This window comes from Leuresthes tenuis, unplaced genomic scaffold (genome assembly GCF_036924035.1).
Source record: "Leuresthes tenuis unplaced genomic scaffold, fLeuTen1.0.hap1 SCAF_11, whole genome shotgun sequence".
NCBI classification, from domain to species: Eukaryota; Metazoa; Chordata; class Actinopteri; order Atheriniformes; family Atherinopsidae; genus Leuresthes; species Leuresthes tenuis.
The window spans coordinates 145,812-170,551 of NW_027325365.1; the positions used below are offsets into that span (position 1 = coordinate 145,812).

General features: G+C 44.0%; 1 protein-coding gene and 4 non-coding genes across 6 annotated transcripts in view; 4 read left to right on the plus strand and 1 right to left on the minus strand.

Annotated features, from left to right (window-relative positions):
- The window catches only part of arap3 (ArfGAP with RhoGAP domain, ankyrin repeat and PH domain 3), a 57,032-nt gene that overhangs the window by 23,687 nt on the left and 8,605 nt on the right, over nucleotides 1-24,740 (minus strand). Inside the window, exons 2-12 of one of the 2 annotated variants that reach the window (XM_072395108.1) lie at nucleotides 12,074-12,227; nucleotides 10,747-11,619; nucleotides 9,251-9,291; nucleotides 6,421-6,503; nucleotides 6,275-6,333; nucleotides 5,755-5,991; nucleotides 4,711-4,848; nucleotides 4,524-4,593; nucleotides 2,826-2,946; nucleotides 1,819-2,003; nucleotides 1,427-1,533 (exon numbers count right to left, since the gene is read on the minus strand). In XM_072395108.1, the coding sequence (XP_072251209.1) occupies nucleotides 1,427-1,533; nucleotides 1,819-2,003; nucleotides 2,826-2,946; nucleotides 4,524-4,593; nucleotides 4,711-4,848; nucleotides 5,755-5,991; nucleotides 6,275-6,333; nucleotides 6,421-6,503; nucleotides 9,251-9,291; nucleotides 10,747-11,619; nucleotides 12,074-12,177 (2,018 nt within the window). In that variant the 5' untranslated portion in view covers nucleotides 12,178-12,227. The remainder of the gene's footprint in view (nucleotides 1-1,426; nucleotides 1,534-1,818; nucleotides 2,004-2,825; nucleotides 2,947-4,523; nucleotides 4,594-4,710; nucleotides 4,849-5,754; nucleotides 5,992-6,274; nucleotides 6,334-6,420; nucleotides 6,504-9,250; nucleotides 9,292-10,746; nucleotides 11,620-12,073; nucleotides 12,228-24,740) is intronic. The other variant, XM_072395109.1, reaches the window with a different exon arrangement.
- Nucleotides 15,705-15,776, plus strand: trnaw-cca (transfer RNA tryptophan (anticodon CCA)). The gene has a single exon. It is a non-coding gene; the product is annotated as a tRNA-Trp (tRNA).
- On the plus strand, nucleotides 16,950-17,021 carry trnaw-cca (transfer RNA tryptophan (anticodon CCA)). The gene has a single exon. It is a non-coding gene; the product is annotated as a tRNA-Trp (tRNA).
- trnaw-cca (transfer RNA tryptophan (anticodon CCA)) lies at nucleotides 18,032-18,103 on the plus strand. Its single transcript has one exon. It is a non-coding gene; the product is annotated as a tRNA-Trp (tRNA).
- Nucleotides 19,191-19,262, plus strand: trnaw-cca (transfer RNA tryptophan (anticodon CCA)). The gene has a single exon. It is a non-coding gene; the product is annotated as a tRNA-Trp (tRNA).

Consider the following 24,740-nt stretch of genomic DNA (forward strand, 5'->3'; position numbering starts at 1 on the left):
GCAGGAAAATAACGATATGACTTGAATTTGCTCATAAGAAGTTTCTCACAGTTTGATCAAAGTAAGGTGGCAGAAAAGAAAGGAAAGTTATGGGATCACTGCAGGAATTTTGCAGGAATAATACAGGAAAGTTAAAGAAATATTACAGAAAAGTTTAAGGAATATTACAGGATTATTACAGGAAAGTTAAAGAAATATTACAGAAAAGTTTAAGGAATATTACAGGATTATTACAGGAAAGTTGAAGGAATATTACAGGATTATTACAGGAAAGTTGAAGGAATATTAAAGGATTATTACAGGAAAGTTGAAGGAATATTACAGGATTATTACAGGAAAGTTGAAGGAATATTAAAGGATTATTACAGGAAAGTTGAAGGAATATTACAGGATTATTACAGGAAAGTTGAAGGAATATTACAGGATTATTACAGGAAAGTTGAAGGAATATTACAGGATTATTACAGGAAAGTTGAAGGAATATTAAAGGATTATTACAGGAAAGTTGAAGGAATATTACAGGATTATTACAGGAAAGTTGAAGGAATATTACAGGATTATTACAGGAAAGTTGAAGGAATATTACAGGATTATTACAGGAAAGTTGAAGGAATATTAAAGGATTATTACAGGAAAGTTGAAGGAATATTACAGGATTATTACAGGAAAGTTGAAGGAATATTACAGGATTATTACAGGAAAGTTGAAGGAATATTAAAGGATTATTACAGGAAAGTTGAAGGAATATTACAGGATTATTACAGGAAAGTTGAAGGAATATTACAGGATTATTACAGGAAAGTTGAAGGAATATTACAGGATTATTACAGGAAAGTTGAAGGAATATTAAAGGATTATTACAGGAAAGTTGAAGGACTATAATAGGAACATTCAATGAACATTAAAAGAAAGTTGAAGGAACGTTACAGTAACATCACAGAAAAATTGAAGGAATATTACAGGAAAGTTGAAGGAATATTACAGGAAAATTGCAGGAAGCTTGTCGGAACATTATAGGAAAGTTGCAGGAGAGTTGAAATAATATTACAAGAAGGTTTGAAGGAATATTTTTTAAAAAGTTCAAGGAATATTACAAGAAAACTTGAAGGAATATTACTGGAAAGTTGAAGGAATATTACAGGAAAGTTGAAGGAATATTACAGGAACATTAAAGGAATATTACAGGAACATTAAAGGAAAGTTGCAGAACCGAAGAATATATTTGGCCAGCAGCAGAAATGAACACAGGGTCAACTGGAGATTAAACCCAGCAACACATGAAGTGTACTCTTTTAAAAACACTGACTGCATGTCACTCAAATTCGACCATAAGAAAATTTTTAGCTAAAGCTAACTTTGATTGTATTTAAAATGATTTACCTACAAGTTGAGGAAAAGAATCGAGGGCCTCAGAGGGAGATCCTACCTGAAGGTTTTGTATGGCGTGATGAGGTCGAAGCTTCTGTGTTTTCCGTCCCGGATGGTTGCCCCTCGGGCTTCGATCACCGTGATGCCGATTCCGTTACGGAAACACTGCGACACGTGAAGATGAATCACAGCCTGGTTGCATCACCACAGCCTGTTTCTAAATCACCTGACAGACTACCACTTTACAGGAAGGTAACTTTACGCTGGACAGTTTTATAGGAGGACGGTAGAAAGATTTGCCTTTTTTTTAGGTGTAGGAGTCCCAGTTGGTGCTGCCAGGTGCTGAACAGACTTTCACTAATCTGATCAGTTTACTGAGCTACTTCCTGTTTTATTTTGGAATTTGCGGTCTGTGCTCAGCAGGCTGAATTTACCTGTCAGCACTCTCACCTGTTCGCTCTTGTAGAGCCAGATCTGGTCCGTGATTATAGCCGTATACACTTTGGATTTAGTCCCTTTGAGTTCCAGGACTCCGTGTTTCTGGCAGTGAGAACCAGGACCGAAGTGGCGTCGCCCGAAGACCAGCTGATCACGGACATGTTCCTGCAGTGTGGAGACCCAGCGCCGCCTCAGCACTGACACAGACACAGGAAGCAGCCATGGTCACAACTGTTCTGGGAACCTATTTCAACTTAATTAACTTAACTTTTATTTTGACATGATAAAAAGTGGCGCCTGTTAGCTCCAAACCCAAAGCACCCGTAGTTTGTTACCTGGATAGTTTATTCAGTTTTGTTACCCCTTGCTTCGTAGATTTTCTCTACAGCTGTTTACATCTAAATTGAAGTAGTTTATGTTCAATTGTTTGGACCGTGAAGATTTCCTCTCAGAAATATAACTAAGATAACTAAAGTGGTTAGTATTATTAGCTCCAGTGCTAAAATATGCTATTTTTTTAATGATAGTACAAAATGGGGTTATTTGTCTTATTTAGTTTTCAGATGTTAATAAACTTCAGTAAAAGTATTTATTGAACTCATGAAACTTAAAGGTCGTCCTGAAAGTTTCATCCATGAAGCTTTATTAGGTTTCTCCACGGTAACCTACAGGTGACAGTAGGAGCCATACCAAAAACCAAAGCTGTGGGTCTCTCTGTGGTATTGATCAGTGTAAATTGATCATTAATCAGCTGCCATGTGACTGTAGAGCAGAATCAGGAAGTGGCTCTGCGAGCTCACTGAAGGTACGTTCCCATTGGCTGAGTGACTGTTGATGACTGAGGTCAGGGGTCAGGGGTGACCTCCTGTCCAGCACTGCAGCTGACCAGCGGTTAAATTGGTAACTGATCTCAGACCAGCCTGCTGTGAGGGGCTGGTTTTATCAGAGTACTGATTGTGTCTGAATGCAGTAAAGTTGGGGGTTGTCCTGCAGCTCTGACATGTTTCTGCGTGCCTTACCTTCAGTATCCGTCCTGAACACGAAGATCCGGTGACTCGTCACAATTTCAAACTTGTTGTCTTTGGCGGGGCGGGCCATCTGTATGGCAGCCAATGGTATCACTCCTTTGGGGTAGACGTCCTGAAAAACACACAGGTGACAGGAAAGGGTCAAAGCTGAAATGCCACGATGTCAGTTTCAGTCAGAGCAGAGGGTCATCCTGCAGGGAAATGTGCACGTGGCATACTGCGACTTCTGATTCTTTGGTTCAGTTCAGCTGCTGCGGCGTCAAAAACCGATATGTGCTCTTTAGGGTTGATTGAGCGTGGTTAGAACCTCATCTGTAACAGCAGAACTTCCCAAGGACTGGGCCTGTGAACTATGTCTGCATCATGTCACCTCAGGGAGATCAATCAGCTGGTTCTGAGCCATCAGAACCACCAGAACCATGAAGGGCAGAGGTGGACCAGAGATGGAGTGAACATCCCAGCTGACGCAGAAACCAGGAGAACAGAACCATCATGAACATGAAGAAGATCCTGATGAATGAAGAGAATGTTCTAAGTTTAGGTGAGAGCGATTTGTTCTGCTCTGACTGATCCAAGATCCAGAACCAGACCAGAACCATCAAAGGAAGGAGGAATATTCCAGCTGGTGAACCTTACAAAGCAAAATATCACACCAGAATTCCTGAAGAAAGAAGACGGTGAAAACTGTGACCTTATTAGCTTATTTGGATCCAACAGAACATTTTTGGAATGTTTTTAAAGAGAAACACATCGTCTCTGACAGCTGATCTGAAACATACGATGGACTGAAAGCTGTTCTAAATACAGTTTAACGTCCATCTTCTATACCCGATTAATCCGTGGTTCGGGTCGCGGGGGCTGGAGTCTATCCCAGCGGGCGAGAGGCGGGGTCACCTGGACAGGGCGCCATCACAGGCCACCCAGAGACAACCTCACACTCAGTCCTCAGGACAGTTTCAGAGTCACCAGCTAACCTGACAGCATGATTCTGGGCGGTGGGAGGAAGCCGGAGAACCGGAAAGAACCAGCCGGGATCAGAACCAGGAACCCCTCGCTGTGATGCGATGGTGCTAACCACCACTGTGCAGCCCCCAGTTCAATAATACTTTATTAATCCCTGAAGGTAAATTTTATCCCTGCAGTATTAATTATCATTAAAGATCAGCTGAAGTGCAGCAGAGAGGAAGAAATCTTCAGCGGTCTCCATCAGTGGGTTGTGGTGTTGTTTTTGTAGCTTAGCAACAACCAGCTCTGTGATCCTCCTCCTTTACTGTTAGCGCTCTGTCTGCAGTCTCTGTCTGCCCGGATAGTCTTAAAGCTGAGCAGAGAGCTGTTACAGCCAGGTCCAGGACTCCACCATCTGTTGTTAACCAGATGGTAAATCTCACATGCTGCCAGCAGGGCGGCGCCCTTCTGAATTAAAGGACTTAAGTTTGTATGGGAGGAAATACTGCAGATGATGAAATTATTGTGAGGTAGTTCAGTTTTCAGCTGTTACTGCTGGTCTAGTCTGAATATTAGAAACTGCAAATATGGACCTCAGCCTGAATTCAGAGTTCTACATCCCTGTAATTCTGTCATCTGGTTCTGAGAAGGAACCTGAACCTGAGGCAACTGAACAAGGACAGAGGAGACGATTACATGATGTGATCACATGAGGACCGTACCAGTATTATAAGATCTGCGTACCTTTTCATTGCCAAAGTACATCAGGTTTTTGCCATCAAACTTCACAAAACGCTTCTGGAAAACATAGTTCCTGAAACATAAAGAACACATCAATTCAAGTCACATGATCAAAGCCCGAGGAAATATCTAGTCTGACCAGTAGAGAAAAATGCTCCAGTAGATCAAAGAAAAAACGACAAACACACACCGAGTGGAGGAAGAAGAGAAGGAGGATGAGGAGAAGAAGAATGTGAAGAAACAGAAGCAGCTCCTGAGAAGGGAGGAAACACAGGGAGGAGAAGAGAGGAGGAGACACAGCAGCACAGCCAGCACTGATCTCTGAGCCCTGACAAACACACAAACAAAGACACCAGTGAAACCAGCTGTGCGAATCAAACGCACCCCTGGTCCGACCAGCTGTGCGAATCAAACGCACCCCTGGTCCGACCAGCTGTGCGAATCAAACGCACCCCTGGTCCGACCAGGTGTACGAATCAAACGCACCCCTGGTCCGACCAGCCGTCCGAATCAAACGCACCCCTGGTCCGACCAGCCGTACGAATCAAACGCACCCCTGGTCCGACCAGCTGTACGAATCAAACGCACCCCTGGTCCGACCAGCCGTACGAATCAAACGCACCCCTGGTCCGACCAGCCGTACGAATCAAACGCACCCCTGGTCCGACCAGCCGTACGAATCAAACGCACCCCTGGTCCGACCAGCCGTCCGAATCAAACGCACCCCTGGTCCGACCAGCTGTACGAATCAAACGCACCCCTGGTCCGACCAGGTGTCCGAATCAAACGCACCCCTGGTCCGACCAGCTGTACGAATCAAACGCACCCCTGGTCCGACCAGCCGTCCGAATCAAACGCACCCCTGGTCCGACCAGCCGTCCGAATCAAACGCACCCCTGGTCCGACCAGCCGTCCGAATCAAACGCACCCCTGGTCCGACCAGCCGTCCGAATCAAACGCACCCCTGGTCCGACCAGCCGTCCGAATCAAACGCACCCCTGGTCCGACCAGCTGTACGAATCAAACGCACCCCTGGTCCGACCAGCTGTACGAATCAAACGCACCCCTGGTCCGACCAGCTGTACGAATCAAACGCACCCCTGGTCCGACCAGCTGTACGAATCAAACGCACCCCTGGTCCGACCAGCTGTACGAATCAAACGCACCCCTGGTCCGACCAGCCGTCCGAATCAAACGCACCCCTGGTCCGACCAGCTGTACGAATCAAACGCACCCCTGTGGCGACAGCTTGTCCAGCCAGCCGCTGATGATAGGTGGCGCTCTCTCGGTCAGGGAGGTGTAGCTGGCGTAGGGAGAGATGGTCAGGTCCTCGTCGGCCTCTGATTGGAGGGTGTGGGGGGGCAGAGAAAGGTAGCGCAGGGTGGGAGGAGCTTCTCCGACAGTGCTGTAACCCTGACAGTCCCCGGACAAACGCTGCGAGAAACGCTTCGTCCAGGAGAACTTCTGACACCTAGAGGTATGAATAAAAACTTTTTTAACACAAAGCAGGGCCAAATGTAGGACATGTAGGTCCATTTTCTGGTTCTGATCCAGATTGACATTCAGACACTTGTGGTAAACTTTCAACCCAAAGCTAAATGCAGCCTCTCAATAAACTGTGAGTCTACATCTAGAATCTGAATGAGAAACGTTTTAGGGTCCACAAACATCTGGTTATCAGAACGGCTGGTTCTGGTTCTGTCTGCTGACAGCTGATTACATGCGGTTGGAACCTGCCAACAGCTGCTGGTTACCTATGATCCTCGGCATGTGTCTCCTCCTCTGACCGGCCATCCGGTCGGCTTCTTTCACTCTGCAGAACAAAACATTCAGACGCTTGTGATGCTGAACTGAAACTCACTAAAAGGGGGTGGGGCAGGGGGCGGAGCTAGTGACTCACGTCGCTGATGTCTGAAGGTCGTCTCGTGTGGAAAATGGTCTCACAGTATGGGCTGATCTCCTCCTCGGGGTCGTCTGTTGAGGCTGAAAAACAGCAGGCATTACCTTCCTTGGGTTCGGGTTAACTCCTTTTGCAGGTAAAGTTCAGCTCTGGGTCAAAGCAGGCATAGAGGCTTTTATCAGCTGTTTGTCTGCTGTTTATTGGCTAAATGTCAGCTGTTTATTAGCTGTTTATCTGCTTTTTACCAGCTTTTTGTTGGCTTTTTTCAGCTGTTTTTTAGTTGTTTGTCAGCTGTTTGTCTGCTTTTTACCAGCTTTTTGTTGGCTTTTTTCAGCTGTTTTTCAGCTGTTTATTGGCTGTTTGTCAGCTTTTTGTCAGCGGTTTCTCAGATGTTTATCAGCTGTTTCTCAGATGTTTGACAACCATTTATCAGCTGTTTGTCTGCAGTTTATTGGCTAAATGTCAGCTGTTTACCTGCTTTTTATCAGCTTTTTGTTGGCTTTTTCAGCTGTTATATAGTTGTTTGTCAGCTGTTTGTCTGCTGTTTATTGGCTAAATGTCAGCTGTTTATTAGCTGTTTACCTGCTTTTTACCAGCTTTTTGTTGGCTTTTTCACCTGTTTTTTAGTTGTTTGTCAGCTGTTTATTAGCTGTTTGCCTGCTTTTTACCAGCTTTTTGTTGGCTTTTTTCAGCTGTTTTTTAGTTGTTTGTCAGCTGTTTTTCAGCTTTTTCGCAGATGTTTGTCAGCTGTTTCTCAGATGTTTGACAGCTGTTTTTTTGGTTGTTTGTCAGCTGTTTGTCTGCTTTTTACCAGCTTTTTGTTGGCTTTTTTCAGCTGTTTTTTAGTTGTTTGTCAGCTGTTTTTTAGCTGTTTGTCTGCTTTTTACCAGCTTTTTTCAGCTGTTTTTCAGCTGTTTATTGGCTGTTTGTCAGCTGTTTATTGGCTGTTTGTCAGCTGTTTCTCAGCTGTTTCTCAGATGTTTGACAACCATTTATCAGCTGTTTGTCTGCAGTTTATTGGCTAAATGTCAGCTGTTTTTTAGCTGTTTACCTGCTTTTTACCAGCTTTTTGTTGGCTTTTTTCAGCTGTTTTTTAGTTGTTTGTCAGCTTTTTCGCAGATGTTTGTCAGCTGTTTCTCAGATGTTTGACAGCTGTTTGTCAGCTCTTTTTTTGGTTGTTTGTCAGCTGTTTGACAGCCATTTATCAGCTGTTTGTCTGCTGTTTATTGGCTAAATGTCAGCCGTTTATTAGCTGTTTACCTGCTTTTTACCAGCTTTTTGTTGGCTTTTTTCAGCAGTTTTTTAGTTGTTTGTCAGCTGTTTGTTAGCTGTTTGTCAGCTGTTTGTCTGCTTTTTACCAGCTTTTTGTTGGCTTTTTTCAGCTGTTTTTTAGTTGTTTGTCAGCTGTTTTTTAGCTGTTTGTCTGCTTTTTACCAGCTTTTTTCAGCTGTTTTTCAGCTGTTTCTCAGATGTTTGACAACCATTTATCAGCTGTTTGTCTGCTGTTTATTGGCTAAATGTCAGCTGTTTACCTGCTTTTTATCAGCTTTTTGTTGGCTTTTTCAGCTGTTTTTAGTTGTTTGTCAGCTGTTTGACAGCCATTTATCAGCTGTTTGTCTGCTGTTTATTGGCTAAATGTCAGCTGTTTATTAACTGTTTACCTGCTTTTTACCAGCTTTTTGTTGGCTTTTTTCAGCTGTTTATTGGCTGTTTGTCAGCTGTTTTTCAGCTTTTTCGCAGATGTTTGTCAGCTGTTTCTCAGATGTTTGACAGCTGTTTGTCAGCTGTTTTTTTGGTTGTTTGTCAGCTGTTTGTCTGCTTTTTACCAGCTTTTTGTTGGCTTTTTTCAGCTGTTTTTTAGTTGTTTGTCAGCTGTTTTTTAGCTGTTTGTCTGCTTTTTACCAGCTTTTTTCAGCTGTTTTTCAGCTGTTTATTGGCTGTTTGTCAGCTGTTTCTCAGCTGTTTCTCAGATGTTTGACAACCATTTATCAGCTGTTTGTCTGCTGTTTATTGGCTAAATGTCAGCCGTTTATTAGCTGTTTACCAGCTTTTTGTTGGCTTTTTTCAGCTGTTTTCTAGTTGTTTCTCAGCTGTTTGTTAGCTGTTTATCTGCTTTTTACCAGCTTTTTGTTGGCTTTTTTCAGCTGTTTCTCAGATGTTTGACAGCTGTTTGTCAGCTGTTTAGAGGTGTATGTTGACTGTTTGTCAGCAAACAGTAATAAGCTGTTACTGACTGTTTACTGGCTGTTTGTCAACTGCCTTTCAGCTGTTCATGAGTTGTTTATCAGTTTTTTATCTGCTGTTTGTCAACTATTTGTTGGCTCTTTATCAGCCGTTTATTTGCTGTTATTTATCTGTTTGTTGGATGTTTCTCACCTGTGTGCACTTTTGATAAACTTTCAAATATTGTATCTAACAGGTCTGTTTATTCCAGGTATGATTTTGTTTGCCTTAGTATAGTGAAAGTTTCCTAATCCTCAAGGGCTAAGTCCCAAGTTATGTGAAAACACTTCTCACTGTAAGTGATGGGGAAGTTTCAAACAAACCTGGAGCAAACGTCCAGTATTTATGGCTGCAGAAGTAAAAGTAAACGTTAATTGCTGACAGGTGTTAATGCTCTGAAAGATGCTCCTCGTGACTCACAGTTTAAAGATCTGCTTTAGTAATAAATCAACAATGTAAAGTAATAAAAAGTCCAGGCTGCAACATTAAACTGATTAAATGAAATCAAACATTATAACCCCTTCTGCCCCTGAAGATTTTTCAGCCTGGAAGCAGAACTTAATATAGTGTCTAAATGTTCAAGGTCAGAGGAAACATCTGAACTTACCTCTGGCTGATCCTGAAGAGTTATTACTCAAAGTGCTGCCACTGAAACACAAATCAAAAAGGGATCAAAATGATCAATGACTGCTTGTTAAGAATACTTCAGTGATTAAAGGCACCCGGACCTGGACTCAGATCCAGATAAACACTCACTCCCACGGACAATTTGGAGTCACCAATTAACCTAACATGCATGTTTTTGGATGGTGGGAGGAAGCCGGAGAACCCGGAGAGAACCCACGCATACACGGGGAGAACATGCTGACTCCACACAGAAAGGCCCCAGGCAGGGATCGAACCTGGAACCCTCTTGCTGTGAGGTGACGGTGCTAACCACCACACCACTGTGCAGCCCCTAATTAATAATGTAAATCATATCTAAATGAGCCCTGCACCTGCGATTCCTCTCTCTGCACGATCAGAAAATAAAGAAAAAAGAATAACTTAACAGAAAGTGAGATGGAGGTGCTACTTTCTGAAGTGGAGGTTAACATAGCATCAGGGGCCTGTTAGAAACATATTAAGCTAGGACAATTACATGAATAAAGTTGCTCACCCAGAAGCCAGCCATCGCGCACAGTGCAGCTTGTAGTCTGTTCCCAACAATTCTGTTACTGAATGTATGAATTGTGTGTTGAAGCAGCCCCCCCCACAATGTTGGTTAATTGCATTTGTGCATCACATATGATCTGTACATTGATCGAATGAAAATGTTTCTGTTTCTGTATTTATCAGACTCTTTGATCCAAAGCGACTTACAAATGAAGATATAACAGCTTTATATAAAGCTAACAATAAACTAACAATAAGCTCCATAGAAGGAACCCAGGAGTCCGACTCTGTCAGAGGGGACAGAGTAGAGATAGGGTGCAGGCATAGAAGGAAGTGCAGAAAGATAAAGTGCAGAGATAGAGGGGGGAGGGAAGTACAAGGTAAGTGCTGGGATAGGAGATAGATAGATATAGATAAAGGTAGAACAGATTATTAGGAACCAACCAACAGAATATTCTTTAAACTTTTATGAATTAGTTGAGCTCAGCATTGCTTTGATAATGTATGAAGCAGAAATATGTAAAGGAGATGAATATCTGTTAGAGGGGAACAATAAGACATCAGGTGGTAAATCTGAAAGGGAGATATGATGGTTTCTGAAACGTTAGATTTGGTGAAATACGATTAGAAAGGTGTTGCCTTTAGAATCAGCTTCAGCCTTTCTGAAGTTCCTCCCACTGAATTTAGTTGTTCATCATCAACATTTATTTATTTAGCTTCTTATTTTTTGTTGTTTTAAAAGAGAAAATGTTAACAATTTCCGAAATACCTCACACCGGCTGTATTTTACTGGCTAACAGATAACATTTAACAGTGTTCCTGATTTTTGTCTCTTCTGTTGTATTATTTCTGCTTCATCTGTATCTGTGTGTCGTGTCTTCTGATATAAACGTACACTGAGTGTCATTAAATGCATCTCACATATAACACTCCTCCTGTGTGACCCACCTGTTCCTCTCGGGAGTCTGTCTGGGTGGAGTTGGAGGAGCTGACTGTTGGTTGCAGTACCTCCTCGCTCCACTGGGGGTAGTAGAGCTGGGTGAGGCACCCCAGTAGATCTCATTAGAAACCATCTCAATCCCCCCTCCTCCAGCAGAAGTAGGTGGTGGTGACCCAGAGAGCCTGCTGCTGTCTAGGCTGCTGGGGCGAGGTCCGGAGAGCGAGGTCTGCTTCTGCTCTATGTGTACAGGTGAAGAAGAGGAGGAAGGCCGGGACACGGAGGGGAGGGCGCCGTGGGTCATTCTGGGGGGAACAGGAGGTAATAACCCTCCGGCGTCTGTCAGAGACAGGCTGCGGCTTGGCCTGGTCCTGCCCACCTGGCCTAGTCTCCGTCGGTCCTCAGGAGTGGGCGTGTCCTCAGAAGTCAGCCCCTCCAACACAGTGAAGCAGATGGACTCCTGGGACAGCCTCCTGGGTGGGGGCGGGGCAACATCTGCCGTTGGACAGAAGTGGATGGGCATAGTCCGGCGACGGTTGAACACGGTTCTGGGTTTGGGAACAGGCTTCACCACCACTCTGCTAACATCAGAGTTCGTTAACATGGCGGCGAGGTTCGGGGTCGAATTGTTCCGCGGTCCGACCGACTGATGGAGTGGCGTGGCGCTGCAGACTCTCTCTGTGACAGACCGACAGCGGTCACGTGGAAGATTTACTTTCTGATTGGCTCTCTGCCCCTCAGTCCTCTGGATGTAGCTCACCAATCGCAGGATTCTCTTTCTGTGTCCGGTGGCAGTTACGCCCAGACTGACCAAGGCGTCATGATCCAGGTGTGTGAAGTCTCTAGCCAATAGGAGGCTGGCTCTGCGGAAGGTGTCCAGGTACCTGCACAGAAACAGGGAAACACCGAAGACCAAGATTTTAGTTTAGTTTTCTGTCAGCGGCCTCTACTTTGTTTGTCACAGCCTACGGCGCCACCTGCTGACCTCACTCTGAACCAGCTGATGGAGACCAGCTTCCAATTTCCTTAACATAAAACCAAGCAGATGAATCAGTCAGCTAATTACCAGCTAATTACCAGCTAATTACCAGCTAATTACCAGCTAATTACCTGTTTATGTGTGTTTCTGTTTCTGTATTTATCAGACGCTTTTATCCAAAGCGACTTACAAATGAAGATATAACAGCTTTATAAAAAGCTAACAATAAGCTCCATAGAAGGAACCCAGGAGTCCGACTCTGTCAGAGGGGACAGAGTAGAGATAGGGTGCAGGCATAGAAGGAAGTGCAGAAAGATAAAGAGATAGAGGGGGTAGGGAAGTACAAGGTAAGTTCTCACCTCTCCAAGTGGATCACTGACAGAAGTGTCTCAATCGGCGTGCTTCCATCCAGCGAGGCCATGACGATCAATATGGATTCTTGATCGGGCTTTGTCTCCTCCATCTGCAGGAACCACGGTGGCCATCACTGACCTACAGGCAGCCGCTGTCCATCTGGAGGAGACAGAGACAAACGCCAGCAGTGACACCTGTCAGTAAGTCAGTAGGTAAGTAGATAAATGTTACCCACTGATAGATAGGTGGGTGAACAGGTGCGTAAGAAGGTGGGCGAACAGGTGCGTAAGAAGGTGGGCGAACAGGTGCGTAAGAAGGTGGGCGAACAGGTGCGTAAGAAGGTGGGCGAACAGGTACGTAAGAAGGTGGGTGAACAGGTACGCAAGGTGAACAGGTACGTAAGAAGGTGGGCGAACAGGTACGTAAGAAGGTGGGCGAACAGGTACGTAAGAAGGTGGGCGAACAGGTACGTAAGAAGGTGGGCGAACAGGTGCGTAAGAAGGTGGGCGAACAGGTACGTAAGAAGGTGGGCGAACAGGTGCGTAAGAAGGTGGGCGAACAGGTACGTAAGAAGGTGGGCGAACAGGTACGTAAGAAGGTGGGCGAACAGGTACGTAAGAAGGTGGGCGAACAGGTACGTAAGAAGGTGGGCGAACAGGTACGTAAGAAGGTGGGCGAACAGGTACGCAAGGTGAACAGGTACGTAAGAAGGTGGGCGAACAGGTACGTAAGAAGGTGGGCGAACAGGTGCGTAAGAAGGTGGGCGAACAGGTGCGTAAGAAGGTGGGCGAACAGGTGCGTAAGAAGGTGGGCGAACAGGTACGTAAGAAGGTGGGCGAACAGGTACGTAAGAAGGTGGGCGAACAGGTACGTAAGAAGGTGGGCGAACAGGTGCGTAAGAAGGTGGGCGAACAGGTGCGTAAGAAGGTGGGCGAACAGGTACGTAAGAAGGTGGGCGAACAGGTACGTAAGAAGGTGGGCGAACAGGTACGCAAGGTGAACAGGTACGTAAGAAGGTGGGCGAACAGGTACGTAAGAAGGTGGGCGAACAGGTGCGTAAGAAGGTGGGCGAACAGGTGCGTAAGAAGGTGGGCGAACAGGTGCGTAAGAAGGTGGGCGAACAGGTACGCAAGGTGAACAGGTACGTAAGAAGGTGGGCGAACAGGTGCGTAAGAAGGTGGGCGAACAGGTACGTAAGAAGGTGGGCGAACAGGTGCGTAAGAAGGTGGGCGAACAGGTGCGTAAGAAGGTGGGCGAACAGGTACGTAAGAAGGTGGGCGAACAGGTGCGTAAGAAGGTGGGCGAACAGGTACGTAAGAAGGTGGGCGAACAGGTACGTAAGAAGGTGGGCGAACAGGTACGTAAGAAGGTGGGCGAACAGGTGCGTAAGAAGGTGGGCGAACAGGTACGTAAGAAGGTGGGCGAACAGGTACGTAAGAAGGTGGGCGAACAGGTACGTAAGAAGGTGGGCGAACAGGTACGTAAGAAGGTGGGCGAACAGGTACGCAAGGTGAACAGGTACGTAAGAAGGTGGGCGAACAGGTGCGTAAGAAGGTGGGCGAACAGGTGCGTAAGAAGGTGGGCGAACAGGTGCGTAAGAAGGTGGGCGAACAGGTACGTAAGAAGGTGGGCGAACAGGTACGTAAGAAGGTGGGCGAACAGGTACGTAAGAAGGTGGGCGAACAGGTACGTAAGAAGGTGGGCGAACAGGTGCGTAAGAAGGTGGGCGAACAGGTACGTAAGAAGGTGGGCGAACAGGTACGCAAGGTGAACAGGTACGTAAGAAGGTGGGCGAACAGGTGCGTAAGAAGGTGGGCGAACAGGTGCGTAAGAAGGTGGGCGAACAGGTGCGTAAGAAGGTGGGCGAACAGGTACGTAAGAAGGTGGGCGAACAGGTACGTAAGAAGGTGGGCGAACAGGTACGTAAGAAGGTGGGCGAACAGGTACGTAAGAAGGTGGGCGAACAGGTACGTAAGAAGGTGGGCGAACAGGTGCGTAAGAAGGTGGGCGAACAGGTGCGTAAGAAGGTGGGCGAACAGGTGCGTAAGAAGGTGGGCGAACAGGTACGTAAGAAGGTGGGCGAACAGGTACGTAGGAAGGTGGGCGAACAGGTGCGTAGGAAGGTGGGCGAACAGGTGCGTAAGAAGGTGGGCGAACAGGTGCGTAAGAAGGTGGGCGAACAGGTACGCAAGGTGAACAGGTACGTAAGAAGGTGGGCGAACAGGTACGTAAGAAGGTGGGCGAACAGGTACGTAAGAAGGTGGGCGAACAGGTACGTAAGAAGGTGGGCGAACAGGTACGCAAGGTGAACAGGTACGTAAGAAGGTGGGCGAACAGGTACGTAAGAAGGTGGGCGAACAGGTACGTAAGAAGGTGGGCGAACAGGTACGTAAGAAGGTGGGCGAACAGGTGCGTAAGAAGGTGGGCGAACAGGTACGCAAGGTGAACAGGTACGTAAGAAGGTGGGCGAACAGGTGCGTAAGAAGGTGGGCGAACAGGTACGTAAGAAGGTGGGCGAACAGGTACGCAAGGTGAACAGGTACGTAAGAAGGTGGGCGAACAGGTACGTAAGAAGGTGGGCGAACAGGTACGTAAGAAGGTGGGCGAACAGGTGCGTAAGAAGGTGGGCGAACAGGTACGCAAGGTGAACAGGTACGTAAGAAGGTGGGCGAACAGGTGCGTAAGAAGGTGGGCGAACAGGTGCGTAAGAAGGTGGGCGAACAGGTACGTAAGAAGGTGGGCGAACAGGTACGTAAGAAGGTGGGCGAACAGGTGCGTAAGAAGGTGGGCGAACAGGTACGTAAGAAGGTGGGCGAACAGGTACGTAAGAAGGTGGGCGAACAGGTACGTAAGAAGGTGGGCGAACAGGTGCGTAAGAAGGTGGGCGAACAGGTACGCAAGGTGAACAGGTACGTAAGAAGGTGGGCGAACAGGTGCGTAAGAAGGTGGGCGAACAGGTGCGTAAGAAGGTGGGCGAACAGGTGCGTAAGAAGGTGGGCGAACAGGTACGTAAGAAGGTGGGCGAACAGGTACGTAAGAAGGTGGGCGAACAGGTACGTAAGAAGGTGGGCGAACAGGTACGTAAGAAGGTGGGCGAACAGGTACGCAAGGTGAACAGGTACGTAAGAAGGTGGGCGAACAGGTGCGTAAGAAGGTGGGCGAACAGGTGCGTAAGAAGGTGGGCGAACAGGTGCGTAAGAAGGTGGGTGAAAAATATTACTGTAATCTGATTAAGACCGAGTTAAGAAGTGTCAGCTAAGATTTATCTGCGAGCCAGATACAGTCATGAGAAGAGCTGCATCTGGCAGGCCAACGCCTGGATTAGGATATGGAAACATCTGAATACATGGACAGAGTATGTGGCCACAAATTACACTTGTTGAGCTTTTTTCAGCAGTTATTTCTAAGTCATCACTGATATGTTTTCAGCCCAGTAACTCTGCTGGGTCTCCTGAAAACGGCCGGGAATCGAACCCGGGTCAACTGCTTGGAAGGCAGCTATGCTCACCACTATACCACCAACGCTCTGGAACTCAACATCTGGCCCATCTGGAGTGAGACCGACAGCCAAGTGCTTCAGGGTCAGCTGCGGTCACATCATACTTCACACCAGAGGTCCACCAAACAGCTTCGTGTGACTCTGTGGCGCAATGGTAGCGCGTCTGACTCCAGATCAGAAGGTTGTGTGTTCAAATCACATCAGGGTCATTACGGCACCTTTATAGGTTACTTCTGCCTGATGAAGAGCTAACATTATCGAAAAATTGGTCGTGCTCCTCACCAACCCTCCTGTGTTAACATATCCGAATATGATGCTTCAGGCCAGGGTTTGGAAGCAGGTCTTTATCAACATCAGAATGAGTTGATTACTCTCACCTCATCACTGTAATCTGATTACTTTTAAAAAGATTACTGTAATCTGATTACTTTTTAAAATATTACTGTAATCAGATTACTTTTTAAAAGATTACTGTAATCTGATTACTTTTAAAAAGATTACTGTAATCTGATTACTTTTTAAAATATTACTGTAATCTGATTATTTTTTAAAAATATTACTGTAATCAGATTACTTTTAAAAAGATTACTGTAATCTGATTACTTTTAAAATATTACTGTAATCTGATTACTTTTTAAAATATTACTGTAATCTGATTACTTTTTAAAATATTACTGTAATCTGATTACTTTTTAAAATATTACTGTAATCTGATTACTTTTAAAAGATTACTGTAATCTGATTACTTTTTAAAATATTACTGTAATCTGATTACTTTTTAAAATATTACTGTAATCTGATTACTTTTAAAAGATTACTGTAATCTGATTACTTTTTAAAATATTACTGTAATCTGATTACTTTTTAAAATATTACTGTAATCTGATTACTTCCTGCATGAAAATGTTTCATATTTTCAACGTTATTTTTAACACTGGGTTTTCTGTTGTGTTAAAATGTAAGCGGAATTTTTCATTACTGACCGAGTTAAGAAGTGTCAGCTAAGATTTATCTGCGAGCCAGATACAGTCATGAGAAGAGCTGCATCTGGCAGGCCAACGCCTGGATTAGGATATGGAAACATCTGAATACACGGACAGAGTATGTGGCCACAAATTAGACTTGTTGAGCTTTTTTCAGTAGTTATTTCTAAGTCATCACTGATATGTTTTCAGCCCAGTAACTCTGCTGGGTCTCCTGAAAACGGCCGGGAATCGAACCCGGGTCAACTGCTTGGAAGGCAGCTATGTTCACCACTATACCACCAACGCTCTGGAACTCAACATCTGGCCCATCTGGAGTGAGACCGACAGCCAAGTGCTTCAGGGTCAGCTGCGGTCACATCATACTTCACACCAGAGGTCCACCAAACAGCTTAGTGTGACTCTGTGGCGCAATGGTAGCGCGTCTGACTCCAGATCAGAAGGTTGTGTGTTCAAATCACATCAGGGTCATTACGGCACCTTTATAGGTTACTTCTGCCTGATGAAGAGCTAACATTATCGAAAAATTGGTCGTGCTCCTCACCAACCCTCCTGTGTTAACATATCCGAATATGATGCTTCAGGCCAGGGTTTGGAAGCAGGTCTTTATCAACATCAGAATGAGTTGATTACTCTCACCTCATCACTGTAATCTGATTACTTTTAAAAAGATTACTGTAATCTGATTACTTTTTAAAATATTACTGTAATCAGATTACTTTTTAAAAGATTACTGTAATCTGATTACTTTTAAAAAGATTACTGTAATCTGATTACTTTTTAAAATATTACTGTAATCTGATTATTTTTTAAAAATATTACTGTAATCAGATTACTTTTAAAAAGATTACTGTAATCTGATTACTTTTAAAAGATTACTGTAATCTGATTACTTTTTAAAATATTACTGTAATCTGATTACTTTTTAAAATATTACTGTAATCTGATTACTTTTTAAAATATTACTGTAATCTGATTACTTCCTGCATGAAAATGTTTCATATTGTCAACGTTATTTTTAACACTGGGTTTTCTGTTGTGTTAAAATGTAAGCGGAATTTTTCATTACTGACCGAGTTAAGAAGTGTCAGCTAAGATTTATCTGCGAGCCAGATACAGTCATGAGAAGAGCTGCATCTGGCAGGCCAACGCCTGGATTAGGATATTGAAACATCTGAATACATGGACAGAGTATGTGGCCACAAATTAGACTTGTTGAGCTTTTTTCAGCAGTTATTTCTAAGTCATCACTGATATGTTTTCAGACCAGTAACTCTGCTGGGTCTCCTGAAAACGGCTGGGAATCGAACCCGGGTCAACTGCTTGGAAGGCAGCTATGCTCACCACTATACCACCAACGCTCTGGAACTCAACATCTGGCCCATCTGGAGTGAGACCGACAGCCAAGTGCTTCAGGGTCAGCTGCGGTCACATCATCCGGCACATACTTCACACCAGAGGTCCACCAAACAGCTTCGTGTGACTCTGTGGCGCAATGGTAGCGCGTCTGACTCCAGATCAGAAGGTTGTGTGTTCAAATCACATCAGGGTCATTACGGCACCTTTATAGGTTACTTCTGCCTGATGAAGAGCTAACATTATCGAAAAATTGGTCGTGCTCCTCACCAACCCTCCTGTGTTAACATATCCGAATATGATGCTTCAGGCCAGAGTTTGGAAGCAGGTCTTTATCAACATCAGAATGAGTTGATTACTCTCACCTCATCACTGTAATCTGATTACTTTTAAAAAGATTACTGTAATCTGATTACTTTTAAAAAGATTACTGTAATCTGATTACTTTTTAAAATATTACTGTAATCAGATTACTTTTAAAAAGATTACTGTAATCTGATTACTTTTTAAAATATTACTGTAATCAGATTACTTTTAAAAATATTACTGTAATCAGATTACTTTTAAAATATTACTGTAATCTGATTACTTTTTAAAGATTACTGTAATCTGATTACTTTTAAAAATATTACTGTAATCTGATTACTTTTTAAAAGATTACTGTAATCTGATTACTTTTTTAAAAGATTACTGTAATCTGATTACTTTTAAAAATATTACTGTAATCTGATTACTTTTTAAAATATTACTGTAATCTGATTACTTTTTAAAATATTACTGTAATCTGATTACTTCCTGCATGAAAATGTTTCATATTTTCAACGTTATTTTTAACACTGGGTTTTCTGTTGTGTTAAAATGTAAGCGGAATTTTTCATTACTGACCGAGTTAAGAAGTGTCAGCTAAGATTTATTTGCGAGACAGATACAGTCATGAGAAGAGCTGCATCTGGCAGGCCAACGCCTGGATTAGGATATGGAAACATCTGAATACATGGACAGAGTATGTGGCCACAAATTACACTTGTTGAGCTTTTTTCAGCAGTTATTTCTAAGTCATCACTGATATGTTTTCAGCCCAGTAACTCTGCTGGGTCTCCTGAAAACGGCCGGGAATCGAACCCGGGTCAACTGCTTGGAAGGCAGCTATGCTCACCACTATACCACCAACGCTCTGGAACTCAACATCTGGCCCATCTGGAGTGAGACCGACAGCCAAGTGCTTCAGGGTCAGCTGCGGTCACATCATACTTCACACCAGAGGTCCACCAAACAGCTTCGTGTGACTCTGTGGCGCAATGGTAGCGCGTCTGACTCCAGATCAGAAGGTTGTGTGTTCAAATCACATCAGGGTCATTACGGCACCTTTATAGGTTACTTCTGCCTGATGAAGAGCTAACATTATCGAAAAATTGGTCGTGCTCCTCACCAACCCTCCTGTGTTAACATATCCGAATATGATGCTTCAGGCCAGGGTTTGGAAGCAGGTCTTTATCAACATCAGAATGAGTTGATGACTCTATCACAGTAATCTGATTACTCTCACCTCATCACTGTAATCTGATTACTGTAATATGATTACTTTTAAAAATATTACTGTAATGTAATTACTTTTTAAAATATTACTGTAATCTGATTACTTTTAAAAAAAATACTGTAATCTGATTACTTTTAAAAGAGATTACTGTAATCTGATTACTTTTAAAAATATTACTGTAATCAGATTACTTTTTAAAATATTACTGTAATCTGATTACTTTAAAAAAAATACTGTAATCTGATTACTTTTAAAAAGATTACTGTAATCTGATTACTTTTTAACTTTTTTATTCATAGCTTCACAAATGTTGTTTATTAGCGATGATGTGAAGGTGATGAAGGGATTTCATTGGCTCCACCCTGTCCAAACTGTGTTAGTTTAGCTCAGAACAGAACTGCTACCAGTGTCTGTAGCTGTTTATTTGTCAGAGCCTTTTTTATCTGTTTGATTTATTTATCCATGTTTCCTTATTTATTGCTGAAATTAACTGCACTGATCTCCAAACGGTGGATGTGTTTTAAATGTCATCCATTTAAAATCCATAATTAAAGCTGGTTAAAAGGGCTGGACAAATATTAAATTCTTTAATCGCGTTAATCACATGATTTCCTGTGATTAATCACGATTAATCGCATTGTTTTATTGGAACTGTACAGTCATATGATGGAAGAACTCGAGTGATAAGACAATTCAACGAATAACTTTGGCTCCGTGCGCCTCTGGAAGAACGTGGAAATGAAAATGTAAAGCTTCCGTAATCTTCTCCATGTTTGTTTAGCCGCTTCATCCACCATTCTTTTCTTTTCTGACTGTTTCCTGTGAGCCGCAGCAGGAAGCTGTCAAGAACGGTGGAGAGGTAGGACCCAGATGCAGTTCTTTCACAAAGTAACAAGATTTATTCCACAAAAACACAAAACAGGGAGCAAGCTGCTGATAAAGCCGGATTCAGAAATACTTAACTAGAAAAAAACAGATAAACGAGGCTCTGGATAACAAGACAATAATTTCAACTGTGGCCAGACTGTGAGGCAGGAAACCAGACTCAGCTTCTGTGGCGGTGGCATGAAGGATGGTGAGGATTCTGCCATGAATGAAAGGAAACCAGCATCTAACTGCTGTGGAGGGAGAGACGACTGAATGCCTGCAGCTGAGGACAATGAAGCGGAGAAACATGACAAGAACCTGAAAACAAAAAAAAACCTGAGCAGCATACCAGGCTCGCTCACGATGGACTTTTTCAAAATAAAAGCCTGTGACGTTTACAGTAAAAGTGATAAATAATAAAACCTGCGTTAATGAATAATGAATTCAGTAGTTAACGCAAAAATAATGCGTCAATGTGCCCAGCGTTAGCTAAAATACATGAAGAAGTACCTGTCCCTGTTTTTTATTTCAGAATAATAATATTTGATGATTTTTCACCCCCGATTTTCATTTCAGAACTGTGGTCACCTTAATTTTACAGATGCAACACGGTCTGATAAAATGAGCCGTTTTTATTCTGGCTGGACTTTGATGGGACTCAGAATATTAGTTCATATTAACAGCTGACCGGCTGAAGCTGCTCTGATGGGCACATAAAGGACAATATGAGCCTCAGCTTCCATCTGTTTGGTCCTTCTCAGCTAACAAGCCGACTGACTTCCATTAAAATGCTAACGTGAAATGTTCCCTTGTGTTTGACTCGATGTGTGAACCGGCTGCTTTCTGCTGAGATGCTATAGCATTGATGATGTAGCATTGGTGCTGTAGCATTGATGATGTAGCATTGGTGCTGTAGCATTGGTGCTGTAGCATTGGTGCTGTAGCATTGGTGCTGTAGCATTGGTGCTGTAGCATTGATGATGTAGCATTGGTGCTGTAGCATTGACGCTGTAGCATTGATGCTGTAGCATTGATGATGTAGCATTGGTGCTGTAGCATTGACGCTGTAGCATTGGTGCTGTAGCATTGATGCTGTAGCATTGACGCTGTAGCATTGGTGCTGTAGCATTGATGATGTAGCATTGGTGCTGTAGCATTGGTGCTGTAGCATTGGTGCTGTAGCATTGGTGCTGTGCTATCGTGCTAAGCTAACTGGCTTTTACAATGGACACACTGTTCAGTATTTTCTCTTTTCTTTTCTTTGAAATGCTCCCAAACTCCCAGATTTTGCTCCACATAGTTTTCTCCTGTTTCCTCCATATGTTTATGGCTACAAACGTGCGCACGCTGAGTGAAAGCAATAGCTGTCTGTGTGAAACAGGGCGACCACTGAGCAGAACATGTTGATGGAAGTTAAATGAAGAATCATTTCAGGCCTGAAGTGTTCTCCTCGAGCACAGAGGCAAAGGTGCCTCAGAGATTACCTGGAATGCTGAATAATTCTGATTGGTCAAATATTCCCCATGTTTCCCCAGATTTAATGTCCCCTGACTCCCCTCCCAGCCATCTAAAACCACAGAAGAAGAACAGAGCAAGATCTCAGCATACAGACACAGGATTGGATCTGTGACTGCAGCAGGATGACCTCTGACCTCTGTGCAGCATGAACTGAACCAGGATCAGTCTGGGAACATGGGCAGAACAGCAAAAACACCAGAAGAAGAAATAAAGAATGTAAAAGACGATGTTGCAGCGTCCAAACGAACAGAGACTGTAAACAGAGACACAGTCAGAGGTCAGCAGCAGGAAGTGAGTCACTGCAGCTTCCTGCTGCTGCTGCTGGCCTTTTCCTCCGGCAGAGAGACCAGCTTCTGTTCTGCCCAACAGGGTTAAAAGCTTTGCTCTACCATTACCTGAGCCTGCAGGTGTTTACCTGCACAGGTGCGCACAGCGAGGAGGCCGCAGAGCAGAACAGGGAGTAAAACACAACTAAAGATAAAGATGATTTCATCCCACCAACAGACCAATGATGCTGCAGGTCGGGCTGAAGTGACTCCCAGAGATAACCCAGAGAGGTCACATGACTCTTTGGGCCACAGAACCGAGCTCAGGAGGCAGGAAGTGTTTAGAAGAGGTTCAGAGGAAGTTAATCAGTGAAAAATTTATTATTACCCTCAGTTTCACATGAAGTTACCGCTCAGACTGAACCGAGCCAAACCGTCAGACCCGCCTTCACAGAACCAGAACAGAAACAGCACCGGGTGACAGAGGAGAAAGAGCGCTTCAGAACCTGGACCAATGAGGCAGGAAGTCGGTGAGGCTGCAGATAAAGACGGAGGCGAGGAAACGTAGGAAGGATGTGAACGCTCCCCCCGACTTCCACGCTCAGACACTGGAGGGCGCTTTTGTTGCTGTATATTGTTGTTTTATAACTATATAAAACATATATATATATATATATTTCTGTAGGTTAATGGTCAAAATTTATCTTGTCTGATGACATTAAAGGGGAACTCCGGTATTTTTAAACCTTATTTCTGGCATGAAATGCGTTCATCTGCTCACTGAGAACAGTTTGGTGAAAGTCGGCGTCCTTCAGAAGATATTTAGATAACTGGAGATCCATATAACGGAGAGAACGGGGCTTAGAGGATGCAGCCTCTAAATAAGGCATTATCTGTCTTTATTTCACCAATACTTTAAGAAGAATGAATGAATGAACGTGTGCTATAGCTCTGTTAGCTCATAGCTGCTGTTATGTGGCTACTTGCAGCTAAAGGAGAGCTAACGGAGGGATTTCTACACAGGCACTCTACTGGGACAACATTTCCTGGCCGCCGAACTGGTCTCTGGTCTGGACGAACAGAGTCTAACAGCAGAGAAATGTTCCGTTAGTTAGACTGATTTTACATCAGGGCGCACTGAGAGGCGGAGTTAGGGCCGTGACTAATGGTGCGTTCAAGTTGTACACGAATGTCGGAATTTCTGAGCACTGAGTCAGAATTTTTATTTTCCCATTTGAAAGTTGTGTTTAGTAACTGTTAAGTTGAAAGAAAAGTGTTTTATTATTCAGTGCAGCAGGGATACTGGTATGGGTTAGTGACACAGTTTTTACTGACAAGTAAAACAAAGAGAGAATTCTGGTAGAAAAAAAATTTAACTGTTTCTCATGAAAAAATTAAGTTGATGAAGATAATTGAGGAAATACTGCTAAATCCCTTTTAGTCCATTTCTAATTTGCAGAAATAATTCATGCAATAGCAAAATATTAGAAATATGGAAACTGACAATCATTGCTATGATGAGTCATGAGACTGAAGACATCCACCAAATAGAAAAAATTAAATGGGGCCACAAAAAAGTGTTTATTGATTTATTTATTCATTTATAAACTGTACTGTTTATTAATGAATAAATCTGCTCATCCAGGCTTTTGCTCACAGTTTTGCCAGATGTGTGCAGGCATTCCTGAGAAAGTTGGAACGGTCTGTGATTATTTTCATCTACAATTTAAAGCTCTCATATTCTTTGATTTTATTTTTTTAGAGATGTTCATTTTAGTTACTCTGTGTTCATGACTAAATTAATAACTTTAGTTAGCATTGACACACATTGTACTTTTGTATCTATGATTGTAGCTATGATTTCAATTCAAGAAGCTCATTTAGATGTTTTCTTGATTTTTGTTGTTCATTAAATTGTTGAAAAAAAAAGTTCTTGAGTCATTTTTCTCTTGACATCTGTAGTAAAATGCTGCAGATGACGTATCGGTCTGTGGGTTAGGGTTAGCAGCCTGCTGGGGAGGGGAGGGTTAGGGTTAGCAGCCTGCTGGGGAGGTTAGGGTTAGGGTTAGCAGCCTGCTGGGGAGGGTAGGGTTAGGGTTAGCAGCCTGCTGGGGAGGTTAGGGTTAGGGTTAGCAGCCTGCTGGGGAGGGTAGGGTTAGGGTTAGCAGCCTGCTGGGGAGGTTAGGGTTAGCAGCCTGCTGGGGAGGGGAGGGTTAGGGTTAGCAGCCTGCTGGGGAGGTTAGGGTTAGGGTTAGCAGCCTGCTGGGGAGGTTAGGGTTAGGGTTAGCAGCCTGCTGGGGAGGTTAGGGTTAGCAGCCTGCTGGGGAGGGGAGGGTTAGGGTTAGCAGCCTGCTGGGGAGGTTAGGGTTAGGGTTAGCAGCCTGCTGGGGAGGGTAGGGTTAGGGTTAGCAGCCTGCTGGGGAGGGTAGGGTTAGCAGCCTGCTGGGGAGGTTAGGGTTAGGGTTAGCAGCCTGCTGGGGAGGTTAGGGTTAGCAGCCTGCTGGGGAGGTTAGGGTTAGCAGCCTGCTGGGGAGGTTAGGGTTAGGAGCCTGCTGGGGAGGTTAGGGTTAGCAGCCTGCTGGGGAGGGTAGGGTTAGGGTTAGCAGCCTGCTGGGGAGGTTAGGGGTTAGGGTTAGCAGCCTGCTG